The 18617-nt window shown below is 37.0% G+C and overlaps 1 protein-coding gene across 6 annotated transcripts in view; it reads right to left on the bottom strand.

Moving 5' to 3' along the window:
- Positions 1–18617, bottom strand: part of Spef2 (sperm flagellar 2) — a 159723-nt gene that overhangs the window by 63948 nt on the left and 77158 nt on the right. For all 6 annotated transcript variants that reach the window (XR_261209.2, XM_005386196.2, XM_013515000.1 and 3 more), the window contains exons 16-23: positions 16642–16750; positions 15466–15623; positions 12213–12383; positions 8079–8129; positions 4897–5045; positions 3085–3212; positions 2863–3001; positions 379–516 (exon numbers count right to left, since the gene is read on the bottom strand). Coding sequence is in view for 5 of the 6 variants with exons in the window: in XM_005386196.2 (XP_005386253.1) it covers positions 379–516; positions 2863–3001; positions 3085–3212; positions 4897–5045; positions 8079–8129; positions 12213–12383; positions 15466–15623; positions 16642–16750 (1043 nt within the window). In the remaining variant the exon portion in view is untranslated. The remainder of the gene's footprint in view (positions 1–378; positions 517–2862; positions 3002–3084; positions 3213–4896; positions 5046–8078; positions 8130–12212; positions 12384–15465; positions 15624–16641; positions 16751–18617) is intronic.

Here is an 18617-nt window from a genome sequence, read left to right as displayed (position 1 = left end):
AAATGTTTTGTCTTTAGAAATCAAATACCCACTGGGTCTGATCTAGCCTATTGTGAAGGTTGGGCTGTCCATGCTAGGTGTCTGCTTTGAGAGATCAATGAGGTAAACAGTTCAACTGCAGACACTGTATCTGCTGTTCTTTTCCATATACCCAGGCCATCTGCAAGCAAGGCTGATAAGAGCTGCTTGGGATGCTCCCTGTTTGGGGATAATGATTTCTGTCTGCTAATTTGCTTGGCAAGCTGTAACACATATCAGGCAGAGACTGTTATGTGTAAAATGATCCTTGAACAGACCTCTAACATTCCCAAAGGAGTGGTTTAGTGAGGGACGCAGCTGTGGGGGAAAGTCTGTGTCACGGTGACCAGCCGCTCTTACCTGCATTAGTGAAGCGAAGTGGTTCATCGTTATTACAAGAGAGTCTTGGAACCAGCTCTCGTTGATGATATCGAGCCGCTCTTGCTCTGCCTTTTCCTTCCTGGCATCACAAATGTCCCACAGGCGGTCACGCAGATCCTGAACAGAAAAGAAAATGGTGTTGTTCAGTTGTAGAATCCCTGGTCAGATCACCTCAGGGTAATCCATCTAAAATCTTTTGCTCATCTTAAAAATGTGCCTAAAGCAAATACAGACCTGATGTACTCATGTATTAGACTAGCTTATTCAACCAATAATTATTTTGCTTCTACTCTCAAATAATAGGTCTCTAACTATTACAAATTCACTTTACCCATGGATGGCTGTGTTTTATGTATTTTAGCGCTTCCTCAACAAATTTATTTGGTTAAAAAATCCCTTCAGTGAATTGGGGGCAGTTGGATTGTTGACAGAGAAAAAATACATAGCTGCATTTAAACTTAGGGCTGAGGGCTTGCTAGTAAATACTACAGATGGAAGATGCCATTTACCAGAACATGTTGTCTGAGCTTAATGAGGTGGTCCAAAAATAAGCTTTGCACAAAAATATCTAATAGCAAAAATGTTTTTTAAAGGTCTAAGTTCTGCCACATACCAGATTCTGAACAATAATAAAGATGATAAATATAATGCATAATGTATATATTTATAATATATTCGGTAATTTTAAAGTAACATAATTTATTTGTATATTTCATAATTTACATATAAATATAACAGTGATTATAGGTGCTGATCATAGCGCATAAGTCACTATAATTACATCATCTTATTTAATGCCTCAAAATGCAGTAGTGACAATAGTCAACATTTGGCAATAGGATTATAGATTTGTCACTTTAAATTTCGCTTCTTTTTTATTATCTGATTTATCTATAATAAACATATAGTGCATTTAAAATTAGAAAAAAAATCTCAAGTAAGAGGTTTTAAATTTCCGAATCTTCCTATTCCCTGCCAGTTATGACCTGACTAATATGGGGAAGCAGTATACAGGAGGATTGACTTTGGCCTGCTTTTATAAATAGGTAAGAGAAAAGATCTGAAAAGGCAGTTTTAGGATTTACATAAATATGTATAACTTTTTGAAGAACTTTTAAGAACAAGGGAAATACTTCAGTTTTACCAGAACATCTGAGTACCAACCACGTAGGGAAGCCCTTTAGCAATTCCTTGTCATCCAGGCTATGATGCTACCTGGCCTCTATTGCAAGAGTGTCCCAAGTTGTTTTCCAGCTGGTCTTCCTGCTTTTTTCACTCTTTTGTAGGCTCTGTAAAACCAGAAGCCAAGGCTTCCCACCTCGCTCACATCCACACCAGTTTCCTAATAACGACGTAGGCAATACGGTCCTCCGCACTCTGACACCTCATAACCAACCCTCTCGCCTATGCCCATTCTGCTTCAGCCACATCAACCTTCTTGCTGTTTTTCAAATACACTAGGCAGCTGCCACCCTCACTGCCCTTACCACTGCTTCCCTTTGCGCGTGATACAACCATGTGCAGATATCTACCCAGCTCACTCCATCACTTCTGTCTTCAGGCTGTTCAAATGTCACCTCCTCAGTAAAGACTCTCCAGAACCATCAGAATAGCTTCACAACTAATGGCAACACATTTACTATATGTTTAGCGCTTATTCTCAATCTCATTTTACACTAGAATGTAAATACCTTCTTCACTCTGAGCAGTGCTGGGGCCAAGATGCATGCTCAGTGAAAATTTTCTAAGCAGATTAAAAAAAAAGATAATGAGACATGGTATAGAGTTCGGCAATATTCTTAGCACTTGAATAAATAAGCTCACCACCAGATTTGTCTGTTAGCAGCCTATACTTAAGGTGGTAACAAGAGATAATTGTGATGGGATAGTGGGATCTATCTATTTACACAGGAAAATTAAGATAAATTGAAATTAAGCTTTGCATGCATTGGAGGCCCCTGTACAAAGCATCAGGGTAATATATTCCTTTCTTGAACTTACAGAAATCTACCTATCAAGTGCCACTCACTGAGCTTGCTGAATGTACAAAAATGTGTAGGACTTAGTATCTGCTTTCAAGGGATCTGTAACATAGAGGCAATCCTTAGGATTTTCTTATCCTTTCCATTACCTAACTGTATAACTGTATTGAAGATATACATGTGATTCACCTAAGGCAATGGACAAAGCCACATAGGTCAATAAAAGGTACAAGAACCTAGAAGCCAGAGTCCAAGAACACTCTTACACTGCTGACTCTGTCTCCTTTTCCTGGGAGTGCTGCCACATGTTCTCGTTCTGAGCTGAAACAGTGAAAGAGTCACTGCTCTGGAAAGTTAACTAGTTACGAGTTCAAACCATTATGACTTTGAACAACTTGTGAGTGTAAGAAGGGAATAAATTGAGGTTTTGCAGGACAAGGTATCAAAGTGTGGTGTGACCAGCAGGTCACAGTGTCCTTACATTTAATCTTTGGTGTAACTCAGCCTTTGTTTCCTCATCATCCCACAGGTCTTCAGGAAGAGCGTTGAAATTGGCTTGCCATTGAGATACAAATTCTTGCTTGTAATCTGGCTGCCTTAGAAGCTGCTGGAAACTTGTTCTACAAGACATGAAGAGAATGAGATGGCTCCTCTGTGTCATACTTATAGATTATAAAATTCTGACTTCGGAAACTTTACTCACCTAATGTCATACAAGTAAGCAAGGAGAGCATGCTGATCTTCTCTCAGATTCCTGAGCGCTGTTTTGGTGGTGTTTATGTAGGTATTCTCTATTAATTGCCAGTAAGGTACTAAAAACTCAGGTACTTCCTGTTAAATGGTAAAGCATAAAAATCGTTTCAAAGATGAAAAGGTTTCTGAATAACTGGGTCAAAGGTGAACTACTACTAAATAAGATCAAGAGGCAATTTGCAACTACTTAATGTGTTTGTTCCCTGTGAAATTTCTTCTTCCTCTTTTCTCCCCTCCCCCAGCTAATTCCAGTTCCAAATAATTCCTCAAGTTTCAGCACAGAAATAATTCCTTCCAGCAAACTTCCTCTTACCCAATAAGTTTGCAAGATCACTTTAGATGTTCTGAGATTCTCCCTTAGCACCATCTACTCCTATTATTATAATAATTATGATATTAATTGTAACTCTTTGTCTGTATTCTACTCTATATCAATTTCATAAAGTCAGAAGCTATGGCTGTCTAGTTCACCACAATACAGTCTTTCCAGTAATTAAGATAGTATCTAACTGGTCCTCAAGGATTTAAGTGAATCATCACACCTTGCCTTAGCTGGAAAACTGCCTCAAATGAGGTATTCTTTCCAGGGTGGTGATGAGTTATTTCTCTGACAGACACTCTACCCGTGCTGTATGTGTCATGAAACTTAGAAAATTTCTTTTAAATTATCTCAGGTAAAGCAAATAAACAATTAAAATAAAGAAATAACACAAGTGAAATAAAGTGTAGAAGGCATTAAATATAAACTTGCTGTACAATTATTCTCTTACTGGCTATGCATTTACTTATCCAGGGAACCAAACATGTGGACCGTAGAGGTCATATCCAATCATGAAATGCCAAATACTAAAGATGTGTAATCCAGTCTCTCTACGCATGTTACCACTGCATTAAGGACAAAATTCCCATGAGTTTCCTGAGATGAGTTGTCTGTTAAAACAACCAGAGTGCCTAGGCAGCCACTGGGTTTTAGAGCTGGATGTCAGAGAACAATAGGATTCTGTTGGATGTGTCCTTGTCTAGCACACTCTTTTCAGGCCCTCAGGTGGGACAGCTGGCTGCATTTTTATGAACTTACCTTCAGAAGTTTCTTCCTGAGCTGGGCACATGCCTGTAATCGTACCACTCTGGAAGACTGAGGCAGGAGGATCCCAAGTTCAATTCTAGCTCAGGCAATTTAGGGGTATAGCTCAGTACAAAGGCCTTGAGTTTCCTAGTGTTTCCCCACCCAAAAATCTTCCTGGTTCTAAAACTCAGAAGTTCAACTCCATCTAAAACCATGCTAATGCAGGCATAGGAACATTGATGGGGTGCTGCATTTGTTGAATGTGTCTTCAGTGGAAGTCCTTTTCTCCTGGGAAACTGCATCTCTGCTTGTTCTCAGGAGGAAAATGGGTCCTCACAGCAATCATTTTCTCTGCTGATTTTAACATCACTTAACATCAGTTTAAAGCATGACTCAGAGTCTCAAATGAGAAAACGAGTTGTGTTCCAATGAGAAGTTTCTAGAAAATTTATTTTAGTGCTTGTTGTTTGTTGGTCTGTCTCTTAGTTCGCTTGTGGTGCTGGAGCTCGAACCAGGGCCTCACACATACTAGGCCAGTGCTCTACCACTGAACCACAGCCTGTCTCAGCTTTTTGGTGAGAACATATATACTACTAGCTATAAAAGGCTTTTCTGGGTGTTGCAAAAAATGATGTGAGTCTTCCTATAAATATGGGAAATAATGAATTGTTCTAGTTTGATTCCAAACTGCCATACCTCTGGGATTGGCTCGCATACATAGACCCATTCTTCAGATCCTGGCTTAGGCGGAAGTGGTGCCACTGGAGTGGGTGATGTATCTGTAGATCCAGCAGGTGATTTCTTTATTGGTGCTTTTCCTCCTGCTGTTTTTCCTTTAGGAGAACCTTAAACATTCACATTATCTCATTCCAATACAAGTTGACAAACAAGACAGAATTCTGGTTGATGAATAAACCTATGATTGCCAGGAACTTCAAGTAACGTACTATTTTCTAAGCTCCTTTGGATAGTCTTACCAAATAAAAAGAAATTATCTCATTCTCCACAGACCCCACATTAACCAATACTACTAGTAATAGTGATTTTTGAAAAAAATAAATCTAAGTGCTCTTATCTAATTGGCTATTAAAATCAGTTGATCTTTTATTTGCATTTTATGTTTTTTTTTATAAAGTTTAGACTCTAGAGTAAAGGGTGTTTCATTTGCTATTGCAAAACTGGCAAATTAAACTCAGTACCCAAATGGGAAGAACATGAAGGATAGTTTCCATGTCCTTTGGGCCCAGGACAGAGGGCAGGAAAGAAGGATAATAGGTAAGTTATCCAGAAGAGATGAGGTAGGCAAAGGAGAAGGGGATACACAGCCTTGTTGCTCCTAGCCCTTTCCACATCCTTGCAGGTAACAAAAGGTTTCTACGGGGACAATGTAATGTTGGTACAGTTAAGGATAAAGGCAACTGCTGTGCCATAAGGCTGGCTGAATTAAGGCATGATAGAGACCGAAGGGAATGGAAGGTAAAAAGAGGAAAAGAGAGTGTTACGGTTTGTGTCTGGATGTCCCCCCAATGCCTCATGCAGTCATGGGGCAGGCATTTAGAATTTATGATTTATCCATGATCCAATGCTGGGATTACAGATGTCAGTGCTATACCCGCCCTGGGGTGGATAGTTTGCATATGTAACGGAGAGAAAGAGGCTGCTTGCCACCACTCCTCCCCAGTTTTGCCATGTTGTTTTTTGCTATCTTCTGCTTCCATGAACCGTTGCCCTCTGCCATGTGCCATTCTGCCTTGGAGCCAGCCGAGTACGGACTGAAACTTGCACAAACTGTGAGCTAAATAAACCTTTCCTTCTTTAATTTTGGGTGCCAGGTGTTTTGTCTCAACAATGAGAGAAAAGTAACCAAGACAGAGAGACAGGAAAACAGGGAAGGAAAGGAGTATAACAAAGAAGACAGTGGAGGAAAAGGGGTATTCCAGTTAGAATCTGCAAAGGATGCATCCACTTCACTCTGCCTAATAGTATGAAGAGGACAACCCAGAGCAGTGAAACGTACTAGTTGAGCTGAATGACCTTGTTTTTAACTCAGAGAATGTGAAAACACCCTGGATGGATCAAGGGTTTTACCGTTGAGAAATTCACTCAGTTTAAATTTCACTTGTCTTCAGGTTAATTTTTGAGATTTTTTAGGTGCAATTCATGGATGCCTGTAACATGGGGAATGCTTTCTTTCCCTAAAACACAGTGTTCCAATAAGCATTACTCAGTAGTAATCCTGTTTAGAAAAGTAAATATATCTTCTACTTTCATATTAGTTAAAAATACATGGATTATAAGTAGAGAAGAATTATCAATTATGTCTTCTGGGCAGTTTAGGTGATTTCTACTTGTATTTAAAAAGAGATCACTATAGATCTGAAATTAAACCTAAATCTTTGAAAATTTGGAAACATTTAAGAAAATGCTTGTTCAGGCAGTAACCCAAAGTATTCATAATTTGATTTCTTTTTCTCTGTGATGAGTCTTTATTCTTTGACCTGGTTCTCTGGTGAAGTAAACATGACATCTCTATCACCACTTTCAGATAAAGCTAAGATTTCTAAGAAGGACTATGTAACTATAACTTGGGGACTAGATTTTCTTTTTCTTATTTTAAAGAGAAAACAATAGCAAAATACAAACAAAACAAAGCAAGGACATTAAAAATGATACAGGGATTCAAACCAAATGATAGGGGTTAACAGCGCTTGTCATATTACAAATTGTTATCTTCAACGAAGTTGCTCAGATTACCAGATGTAGGAATGGAAGACTGATCAAACCATTAAAGAGAATAAGAAAATAATAATTTTAAAAAACACTAGAGATAATACAGAGTTTCACTAGACAGGATGGTAGGAATTCACCAATGGCTATTATACTGCATATTGTTGTTTTCACATCAGTTGCTCAGAGTACCAGATATAAGCATGCAAAATTGGTCAAAATATATAAAAAAGAAAATATATACTTCAAAATAGTCCTATTTAATGTACTCTGAACAAGTCAATGGTAGGTATTCACACCTGTATTTCCATTTTAGTTAATTGGTTACTATAGCAACTTAACATAAATCTAACTGATATGGCTTGGAACCTTGGATTTGTTTCTACAAGCTACAAATTACTTTAAAAAATTCCCCCTATTTTAAAGAAATGGTAAAAAATATAGAAAATATATAAATGAACCTAGGATAAAAAATGTAACTTAAAATAGAAAACCAACATAAGAAGAATATAGAAAAACCTATAAGGCAGATATTGATATTTAGGTCATTGTACAGATTTGAATCTGAGGTACCAATTTGCTTCTGAGCTTCCAGACAGCCTTGATGAAAAGGGAAATACTACCATTAGAGACTCTTGTGACATAATCACTCAGAGGTAAAAACATTTCCCTGTCCTTGTTTCTGAATGAAGTTTTTCACCTAGGATTTTGCAGAGGGGGATAAATTTTACATACTACCCTTGAGAAAATGTGATACTAGGTCATTATTGCTGTAATGAACATTTTACCTCCACTGCTATCAGGGAAGTTGAGGACTTTATCCCAAAGTGCTTGTTGGTGAAAGCAATCAGTAGTTAGCTTAGCCCACAGATAATAACTATAATATCTACAAGGAATGGATATTCCATTAGACATTCTCTACATTATTCCCCACCAGCAGCACTTTTCTCAGTGGGACTTTTGCTAAAAGCCAGGCTAAAAGAAGTTTGAGATTTTTTTGGCCAGGGGTTAAGACTTACACATGCCCGAGAGAAGCAGTCAGGGCATACTAGTATACACACCTAGCTCTATTCACTGAGAGATTATACAGTGCAGGGGTAGAGGTGACTGTATCTATCCTTATATGTTGTACCTTTTGAATGCAGTCTCACCTTTCTTTCCTTTTCCTTCCTGAAGAGGTTCTTGTTTGCCATGTGAGGTTTCTAAATAAAATTAAACACATAAATAACATTTATGACCTATTCTACCAGCTGATACCATATGATTTCTAAGAAGTCAAATGTTACTTATTATAGTTGTATTTGTGCACAGAATAAAGTGATTCAGGTCTTTGTGTAAGGCAGAAATTAATCTGAAGACAGAATGTAGGCTTAATCTGCTTAAGGGCTATGGCTGATAATCCTATTCTATCCCACAGACAATTCTAGTCCTAACTTTAGTATTAATGTGTGCCCACAGCGTTGATTATAACCTGCTTCATGGAACTGTGGAGTCTTTAGTTATTCACAAATCATTTTGAAACAGATGGCTATATTTGGATTTATTGTAACAGAATGAACCTTAATAAGACAACTAGATCTGTAGTAAAAATGATTACAAAACATTTTGCACAAGAGTTAAATAATCACATTGTTTTACATGGTCCATTTTGAAAATTTTCTTGATCACACACTAGATTGCTTTATAACTTCTACATATACAGACTATAATTTGTAATGCAAATGATGGTTTGCGTATCTCTACCTTGGATTCTCTGGAATCTAGTTAAAATACACTGTGAGAAGGAAAATGGGAAATGGATGATCTAAGGTGAGAAGATATACCAAATAATAAGCTAGCTCCTTGAAAAAATTCATTGCATCCTAGCTTTATTTGCTAGCAAATTCAAGCATTTTCCTCCCTTGGTTCTTGGGGGTAGGGCTTTTTCCCCCCTTTATTAGAAGAATGACAAGCATGGCAATTTAAATGCGTTTATTAGGAAGATCTTATCTGATTATCTATTTATTTAATTTTGAATTTTAAAATGATAGTTATAAGAATGATAGTTTTATAATGATAGTTATGTAAACGCATAGTGTATATCACTTATATTTAAATATCTAAGATCTGAGAGAAGCAAGATTCCACAGAAACGAGACAAGTGAATGGTAGAGAAAGGTTACACTTGAAACTTATTAACTGCTGTAAAAGGACTTTTAAACAACCAAAAAGTTGACCAAACTCAAAAAGAAAGAAAAGAAGGAAAGAGGAAAGGGCTGAAGGAATATGGAGACTAAGTAACCAGAGAGAGGCCATTCTGGGCTCCACTTGACTGTACATCACAGCCATGGGCTCTGCGCTCAAATGAGCTGTTTCAGAGACTTACAGCAAAACAGCCACTAACACTTCTTTCACAGCACGCATGATCTCACGTTACCCCAACCTCCTGACATTATAGCCAGGATGCCGTCTTCACAAACTTCAAAAAAGACAGAAGACCTTCTGGCCCTACCTTATTCTCCTCTTTGATCTCTAGGTCACTAGCCTTAAGCTCCCTTAGTAGGGCACCTTACTTTGTGCAGGCCTCCATCAAAGTGAACCTCTCTTTTCTTCTAGCCCTTACTTTTCTCTTTAAAAACAGCACTGCCACCAGGAATAGTGATACACACCTGTAATCCCAGCACTCCGGAGGCTGAATAAGTTCGATACCAGCCTGGGCTACAGAGTGAGTTCAAAGCCAGCCTAATTATGTAGCAAGAATTTGTCTCAAGACAAAACAAAACAAAACAAAACAAAACAAAACAAACAAAAAACCCCCACTGCCTTGCTCACATAGCAGACCTCTTCTGTCTCACCTTTTGTCTGAGAGCAGAAATCTTTTTTGACTCTGTTTCTTTTTCGTTAAATTCATTTACTGCCCATACTGTGAGTCTCTACAAGATTTTCCATATGGAAGGAAGGAAGGGAGCAAAGATGGAAGGAAGGAAGGAAGGAAGGACCCAAATGTTTGAACCAGTTTCTTGTTCGTTTTATAAAAATATTTTAATAGTCAAAAACTTGCTAAGTTTAGTTCTTTTAATAAAATAAAACAAAATATCCAAGTAGTTCTAAACTTTACTACAAGGTGGTAGAGAAGAGAAAGTAAAATACCAAACAAATTATTATGGGCAAGTGTAATTTCTGCTGAAGGCAACATGTGCTCTTGCTCATTTTCTAAAATATATTCTGAAAGCTCAAAAAGTATTCTTAAACAGCAGCACAGTTTTGTCCCGCTGAGAACTTCACTTCTAATTAAAAATTGCACCTTGAGATCATAATACTGAGTGAAATAAATCAGGCACACAAGTTTAAACATCGCATGGCTTCTTCATATGAGAAATCCAAAATATAAATAAAGAACAAAATAAAAGCTAGCTAATAGGAAGTAGAGAGATCCTTTCAAAAGGGAAGCGGGTAAGAGATACTGGGAGGGCCAAGGGAGGGAAGGGAAATGGGTTAAAGAAAGAATACAGAAAAGAAGATGGATCTTTTGCAAATGAGAGGGGGGGCCAAGAGATGGAAGGAGCAGAGACGGAGGGAGGGGTAGGGACTAAATAAAGAATCAAGATGTGCTGTGTACGTGGACCGTGTCCCTGCGATAAACGTAACCATTATGTACTGCAACTGTGTAGTAATAAAATATATTTTGAAAAAGTAGTGTGACTGCGTTTCCCCCCAAATTGACCTTTGGTAGTGGATTTCAGAATAAACCTTTCAATGGAGCACAGCTGTGAAGTTTTCAAATTTAACCACAAGTGTAGTTGAAAAGGTACAAAATGCAGAACTTTATAAAGTATAAGACTATATTTGGACAAAATGCTTGCTAGCACTCAGTGTAGTATGTTTCTTTCTCTGTCCTATTTGCACATTGATTTTTGTGCTGTTGTTTAAGGAAATAACTCTTTTTTTAAAATTTCAGCCTCTAAAGAAGATTCTAATTGAATGTTTCAGTTGGTCATGCTCAGAAGCCTCAGGCTTTCAATTTTGAAATTATTCTCTTTTGAAAATATTTTAAAAAAAGGAAAAATTTTTTAAAAAAGGAAAAAAAAAATTTTTTTAAAAAAGGAAAGTAAAGCTGTTGGCATCTTCTCTCCCTAAAATTGCTTAACCAAGTTTCTGTGCACTGCAGGGGCAGCGCTCTACTCTGCTGCTTCTGCAATGCCCGTGAGCACGGAGCCTCCCTCCAGCAATGCTTTGCTGTTGATGGCAATGATTAGGCTTCTGGAGACTAACCTTTTCTTACACATTTATTTTAAAGATCAGGCACTAGCCTTGCCCTACATGGAAAAAAGAGACCGGTACAACCACTCTTTGAAGCAGCAATAGATTTATTATTTCTCCAGTGCACAGTGTTCAGGAATACAATCGTAAGTAACAACCTGCACAAACTTGGACTATGGGCTATGTCATGATCAGAAACAGAACAGATCAGCATGAGAGAATGGCTCAAGTACATTAACACTCTGGCTGTACTAGATAATTTAAAGCTAGCTTAACTACCATGAAAACTCTTCTCCAGATCTTTGCTTTTTCTTTTTAAATCCCTAATGAAGTAGTAGAGGGAGAACATCAATTTGATTCAGGTTCCTTAGTGTTTAACAGGAGACATGGAGTCATATGATTCAGATGATAAAAAGACCATATATGGAAAAAGGAAAGTTGTAGAGTAAGAAGTAATCTAGGGAAAGTACAAAGGAGAGCTGTCTGAATATAGCTATGTATGTGGAAAGGGTAAGGACATTTTAATAAAATGAGGATTAGCATGGCCACTTGACTCAAAAAATAAGGAGGCCAATCAACAGTGTTCAGTAGAGACTAGAATTTACACATAACTAAATATTCAGGGCCATGTGATTACAAAAGGAAAGAACCTGAACTTTTAAACTATTTTCTAAGCTATTAAGAGTGATTTTCCAGCTTGATTTGGTGGCACTCACATATAATCTCCCAACCCCAGAGGCTGAGATGGGAGGACTGCAAATTTGAGGTCAACCTGGACAATTTAGCATGACTTGTTCTCAAAAAATAGAAAGGACTAGGAATGTAGATCAGGGGATGCAGTTCAGTGATAATGTTCCTGGGTTCATTTTCCACTACTATTACAAAAAGAAGGCTTTTCCCTCTCTATTTGAGTATGGATCTTAGTTCTGTATCATTGAAGTTGCCAATCTGAATCTAGATAAATGGACTGGCCCTATAATTTATTTTTCTTTTCTAAATGAGTATAAGAACAGGCAAACAGGATTATAAATCACTCTGTCAATCACCTGATTGTGGTTTTCCTTTGGCAGGAGGAGTTTTTGAAGGCTCCTGCTTGTGCTGAGCATGAACTTCCTTCTCTTTTTCTGGCTCAGGAGGAGGAGCGGGTAGAGGTGGAGACTCGGCCAGGGAAGCTGCTGCTTTTTTCTGAGCTTCTATTTCTTCTAATTTCTTTTCAACTTCAAAAAGACAAGAATAAGCCTTCCGTCAGGATTCCAGACATCTACTGTTTCACTTGCAGTAAAAGCAATTAAAATTGATGCAAAATTATGTTTACTTATTTAAGGCTATTTCATGTTTTAATCATCCAGTCTGTAAAGATAAGATTTTAAGGCTTTTCTGCCTGGCCACATGGTTTCTCTTAATGGGAGCTGCTGTGGTGCGAGCAGAGGTATTGGTGACGGTGGGGGTGGCAGGAGTGGCAGAGAGGGAGTGATGTCGTGTGGGGGGGTCAGGTAAACCATCAGTGAGTGGGTGCCAAGTGTAAAAGTAGATAATAATGTAGAACTTGCTAAAAAAAGAACGAGAAAATAAAGGATTCTGTAAAAGAATTCATTAGAAAAGCAAGGTTTTTAAAAGAGTGTAACTAGAAGGTTAAAAACAACACGACAGAAGAGCTTAGGTGGGGAGGACATGGAGGGGGAAAGAAATGAGCAGCACTCACTTAGGTGCCTTAGCAACTCAGTTACTTGTATCATGCAACAGTTTTTTCCCTCAGGGACAGGATCTCACTATGTTGCCCAGGATGGTCTTGAATTCCTGGGATCAAGTGTTCCTCCCACCACAGCCTCCCCAGCACCTGGACAATAGTTGGTGTCATCGCACCCAGCCATGCAACAATTATTTACTATACCTGGACTATGCCTGGGAGCAAAGGAAAGGCTATTCACAATGAAGTAAAGCTACTACTAGTATTAATGCAACTCTAGGCACCATCCTGGATGCTAGAGATACAATAGTAAAACAGAAAAGTCAGTGCCCTTGTGGACCTTGTATTCTAGTAGCAGCAGGCAGGCCATACACATAATGAATAATTTAGTTTACACAAAAGGTTGGAATGTGATCCTATGGAGAAAAGAAATAGAATAGCATTAGAGGGATCAGGAGTGCTGTAGGGCAGTGTTATAAGTTTTGTGCAGAGTGCTAAGCTGGATGGGTCCATGGTAACATTTGAGCAAAGACGTGGAGAAAGTCAGAGCATGAGCCCTGTGGGTATGTGAGGGAAGAGTGTCCCAGGGCAGAAGGGACAGTCAGTCCTGATGCACTGATGTTGAAGCGTGGCTGACTAGTGACTTTCTAGGCTCCTGTCATTGCTCTGGACCTTTGCTGGTCATACATCCTTTCAGGCATACTCCCTGACCGCCTCAGCCTCTGCAGCTGTCCCCCTGTAGACACCCACCCTGACTGGCCACTGTCATTAGTTCTCTTTATATCAGCTCTCTAGGCACTTAGATTATTCTTTTCAATTCAAGGAAGGAAGGAAGCCTCCTTCAATTACGTTTTCTTCCAAAGTGGAAATTAGGGGTTTTTTTCTGATTGAAAAAGTGGACCATTTTTTTTTAAATTCACAAATTTAGACAATTATGTAGAAAGGAGAATTACTTATAAAGACTCTTTCCTTCTCTTTTCCCACCATCAGATGTCATACAGACCACACTATTTTCTTCTCTGTGTATATAAATTTAGCATATACATATCATGTGTGTATATATATATATATATATATACATATATATACATATATGACACTTTTAAAAACCAAAGTGGTTATTTTCTATATAACCTGCTTTTCCCTGCTGATCAATTTTATTACAATCACTTTTTCATGTCAAAAATATGTGGAAGCACTACTACACCCTTTTATTTTATTTTTAATTTAAGCCCTAGGCTAGGTAAATATTTCTTAATAATAAATATTTAGTGTTAAAAAGTGATTAATAGTTAACTAATTGGAATGGGAGCCCCAAATAGTGACAGCTGATCCTGTCCGTGTAGTCAGTATATGTAAAATCTTTCAGAAAATGTTGAAGTTGAGTCTGACAGCTGGCAAAAACAAATTGATTTTACCTGCCGCTTCAAACTTCACAGCTTAGAATCACTTTGTTTTTGCCTCCAATCCCTAATAGAAGGAATACTGCGACAGGTTCCTTCCTCCCTCTCAGGCAGCTTCCACCCATATTAAGCCCCTTAGGATGCAGTCTGAAAGCTGCACACTAGTGTCTCTCTTCAGCACACATTTGGCCATAGGGGCCTGCCTTCTGAGGGTGAGCTTCTGGGTCCTGTGGTGATGTGACTTCTGAATATTCGTTGTCAATTCACGGATGCATAATGGTAAATAGTTCATAAGTCTAGTGATGGGAGACAACATCTAAAAGGAAACTTTAGAACTCTTCTGATCGTATTAACTTTCACCACTTTTTTTTTTAGACCAGAAACCTCAGTCACCAATATAAGTAGGGACAACTCATAAAAGAGGAAAGATTTTTTATCTTAAATTATATTTCAAAGGTAAAATCCCAATGCAAGTCTGGCATTAGATTAAGTTTAATATTATTTCTTCAATAAGTTTTAGTATTATGAACAATTAATGAGAAATTGTTATTGTTTGCATGAAGAGGGAAGGAAGCCTAGATAGTTTAATGAGGAAGAGATAGGGTACAGAAGTAAGCTAATAAGGAAAGAAATAATAATCATTCAATTTTTGAAAAAATAGTTTGGGAAAAATTAAATTGTCTAGTTTTTCCATCCTAAGGGGAGAATTTACATACTATTTCCTTATAATGTTCAAGTTAAAAATTTAAATCTTTATTCTTCTCTATAACATCCTTAATTTAATATAAAGGTATTAATTGATAGAGATTGTATATATTCAGTGTATAAAATGTGCTTAACATTTTTACTTTTTAACTCTATTTCCTTTTATAAATGAAAATAGTGCTGTGATGCCTATTTTACTCTATATTTTTAACTACTTGCTGAGAACTTGACAGTTGATCTTATAAATAGGAAAAAAAATAAAGTTCTCTTCAGTGATTTCAGTGAGATAGCCACTTTTTACAAAATTAATTTAAAAGGAAGAGAAAAAAGCTATATTATTCAGAAACATGCAGCAGAAAGCTACAGTAAAAGGCAAAATATACTTGTAGTAGTATAATCCAAATATAAGAGAGAACTTTGCAACCACACTTTAATTTCCTTCTAAAGTCAGTAGGACCACATATTTTAGTGATATAAACTTAAAATAATAATAAATGTAATTACCTTTATTCTTTTTCTTCACTATCTCAGTTGTAAAAATGTCTTTTAGTTTTTGGTATAAAGGCTTTTCATCTATTTCAGCATTGACTTTTATCAAAATATTTTCTGGTTCTGAAAACCACTGCTCCAACAAAGGCCAGTTGTCCAAGAAGCCTATAATTCTGTGAAATCAAAATATTATCTGAATACCTCATACTGACTTGAAGTATTTGAGCGAATATATATTAAGCATGCTTTATTTGACATACATAATGAAAAAATTAGGCTGCCAATATAGATGAATCTGAGGAAAACAGCTTTTAGAAATCTCCAGGCAATGGAACATTATTCAATTTAGAGGAAAGCAAAAATTGTTTAACGTTACCAAAGCATACATTTTGAAGTGAATAAAAGAGTGGAAGAAGATTTGAAAATGCTGTCAATTCAGGAAACTTATAGTGTACATCCAGTTCCCCGTCTGAAAGTGTAAGGTCGCCATCTGCACTAACGGTAGAGAACCGCTCAGTACTCTTCTAATGGGAGCTGCAGCCTCATCGACCCAGGCCATCTAGTTTTTCTCACTTTCACAGAAACTGAAAAGGCTTTTGAATAAGTACAGATGGCTCAAACTTACTTGCTTTACTCAGAGTATGCCTAGAAAGACACTTGAATGAGTCTCAAAACTCTTTTCTTTCTTGAGAGTACACAGACTTAATATAGCTCAAATTACTCTTTCCTAGTTCACTTTGTATTTTTGGACCTTCCATAAAATTGTCTTTTCAGAATTTTCTTTCCCAAAGGAAAAAAATACACAAAACTGAAATAATGCTGTATAACATCACATTAGCAAAAGCAGTAGTAATGTTAGGACTGCTTTCTGGAATCTGTTTAGAAGTTCTAAGATCTGCACTGGAATTTCCAAACGTGCAGAATTCTGTACAATTAACCTACAAATTCATGGGACCATGAAAGGAAGTATTACCTGACTGAATTCTTCTTTCTCAGAATATAATAACTTGTGTTCTGAATGTTAAAGACCTAAATACTCCACTCAACACCAAAACTACTTAGTTTTGTTTCACATGTAGAAATGTAGGATATATGTAATTTTTTTTTCTATACCTCTGATGATTCCAAAGTGACTGTCAGTCTGTTCAAAGGGCAAAAGACAAGATGCAAGGCATTTTGTTTAACACTAACCTATTTTGTATGTGATCTCTTAAATTCTGGTACTCATGCTTATCTTGTTTTTCAGCAGTTTCATGTTGATTGAAATCCTTATGAACCACGTCATGTGAAAATTCATCACCTGCAGTAGGAAAATTAATGAATTTTTAAAAGCAATCAAAGTGGTTACTGTTAAAATATACTAGTGCAAGATGCCAAATAGATATGATCTTGTTTTTCTTTGATCCATTATTACTTAAAAATGTTTAATAAAAGGTTGAAAGAATACAATTTTGGACTGAGTGTTTAAACTGGAGAAATTAAGGTAAAAACGCATTAAAGATGAGCTGCAGTTTTAACACAGAAGATTTTAGGATTGGCTGTTCATAGGAAAAATTATAAGAAATCCCAAATTAAATTACAGGCAAGTGGATGGAAGCAGGGGAGAAAGTAAGAGGATTTTTAAAACTGTCATCTTCAACCTAAACCGACCAAGAAAGAGACCCATATTCCTCTACAGTATGTTGAGGATTAGTCACCAAGGCCATCGCGCATTCTGCTTTTTGAACCAACCAACCAACCACGCAAACAGCAGCAAATATATCTCTTTGTGGACTTTGCCTGTTTGGTGTTGCTCTGCCCCTCTTATCTGTGGCCAGTGCAGGTTCACTACAAATGATTTATGTTTCTTCTCCCAAATTTTTCATTGTATAATACTCTAGCTCCTTAAATCCAGGGGACATTTTTCCAACTGCTGTCTGCCCTTGCTACATAGAGAATTTGTCCTTTTATTTTTTGGCTAACATCTGCAGCAGCCTAATAAATCTTTTATTTCAGAGACATCTTTATCTCAAAAATTTAACAGTAAGAGCAAATGAAGATGTAATATGATGGGTCATTATGTGTAACAAACTTGTAGAGAAAAATAATTCTGTGAAGTAAGAGTAAAGAATGAAATAACATAGTGTCTATAAAGTCAAATATGCATAAAATTCTTTGTAGATAATATCATATCAATTTATGTTTTTCTACACTTTTGATTTACCTGTAAAAAAGACCTAAAGAAATAGACCATAAGAGATCAAAAACAAAAACAATCTCAAGATCTTTGACTGAGTCCCATTTTGGATTAGTGGAACTAAATGCAGAGCTTAGGTAAGTGGAAAACGATAAGCAGGAAAGAAAGCTGTAAAATAGACTAAAAGGAATTAGACTTACTCAAAGGAAGAGAGTATACAAAGACTGAATTAATAGCATTCGTGAAAATGGATGACCCTCACTGGGTATAGTAATCAGCTGTTCCCCATCTATATTCATGATCAAATAAGATGAAATGGATTTAGAATACAGAATAATGCTTTTGGTTACTTATAAAACCCACTACATCCAAAACCAGGAAAGGAAACCTTGAACTAGATTAAAAGGAATTAGTATTACTCAAAGCAAAAGAGCACTGAAGAGTGAATTAATAGTGTTCAAGAAAATGAAGGACCCTCACAGTGTAATCAGGAAAGCTGATTGCAGAAGATTGTGGCAGCTCTCCTCAGAAGATGCTATCATGTACCATCTCATAATCACTACCTTACATTTGCCAAGGACTGCAGCAAATGAATTAAATTCCTCTCTTCCATGACAGAGGGACTGGCCCCTTTCCCTTCTATCTACTTCCAGCACTCACTTCTATGACCACTGTATTTTGTAATGGTCCTGAATCTTTGCAATCCTAAAGAGCTATATGCTACCCATAAATTTTGAATTTTTTAACATTCTGGTTTTGCTGATGAATTTTTAAAATAGCATCAAGTTCTTAATTTCCTATATCTTTACCCCCAAATTTGCTAGTGTTATCCTGCCTTTATTTTCTAGCAAACTTTAGGTGCATAATTGAACACTACAACCTGTCTGTCTAGTAATTTCAGTTTCTGTGTCTTTCTGCTGCTACACCCCTCCTTTATAGTCTATCTATCTCTTTCCCAGATTTACACTGCGGTAGTCATTCTATGAAGAAA

Source organism: Chinchilla lanigera, unplaced genomic scaffold (assembly GCF_000276665.1).
Source record: "Chinchilla lanigera isolate Chin_1 unplaced genomic scaffold, ChiLan1.0 scaffold00025, whole genome shotgun sequence".
Classification (NCBI taxonomy): Eukaryota; Metazoa; Chordata; class Mammalia; order Rodentia; family Chinchillidae; genus Chinchilla; species Chinchilla lanigera.
The sequence above is the reverse complement of the archived record's forward strand: the minus strand, read 5'-3'. Positions and strand labels throughout refer to the sequence as shown.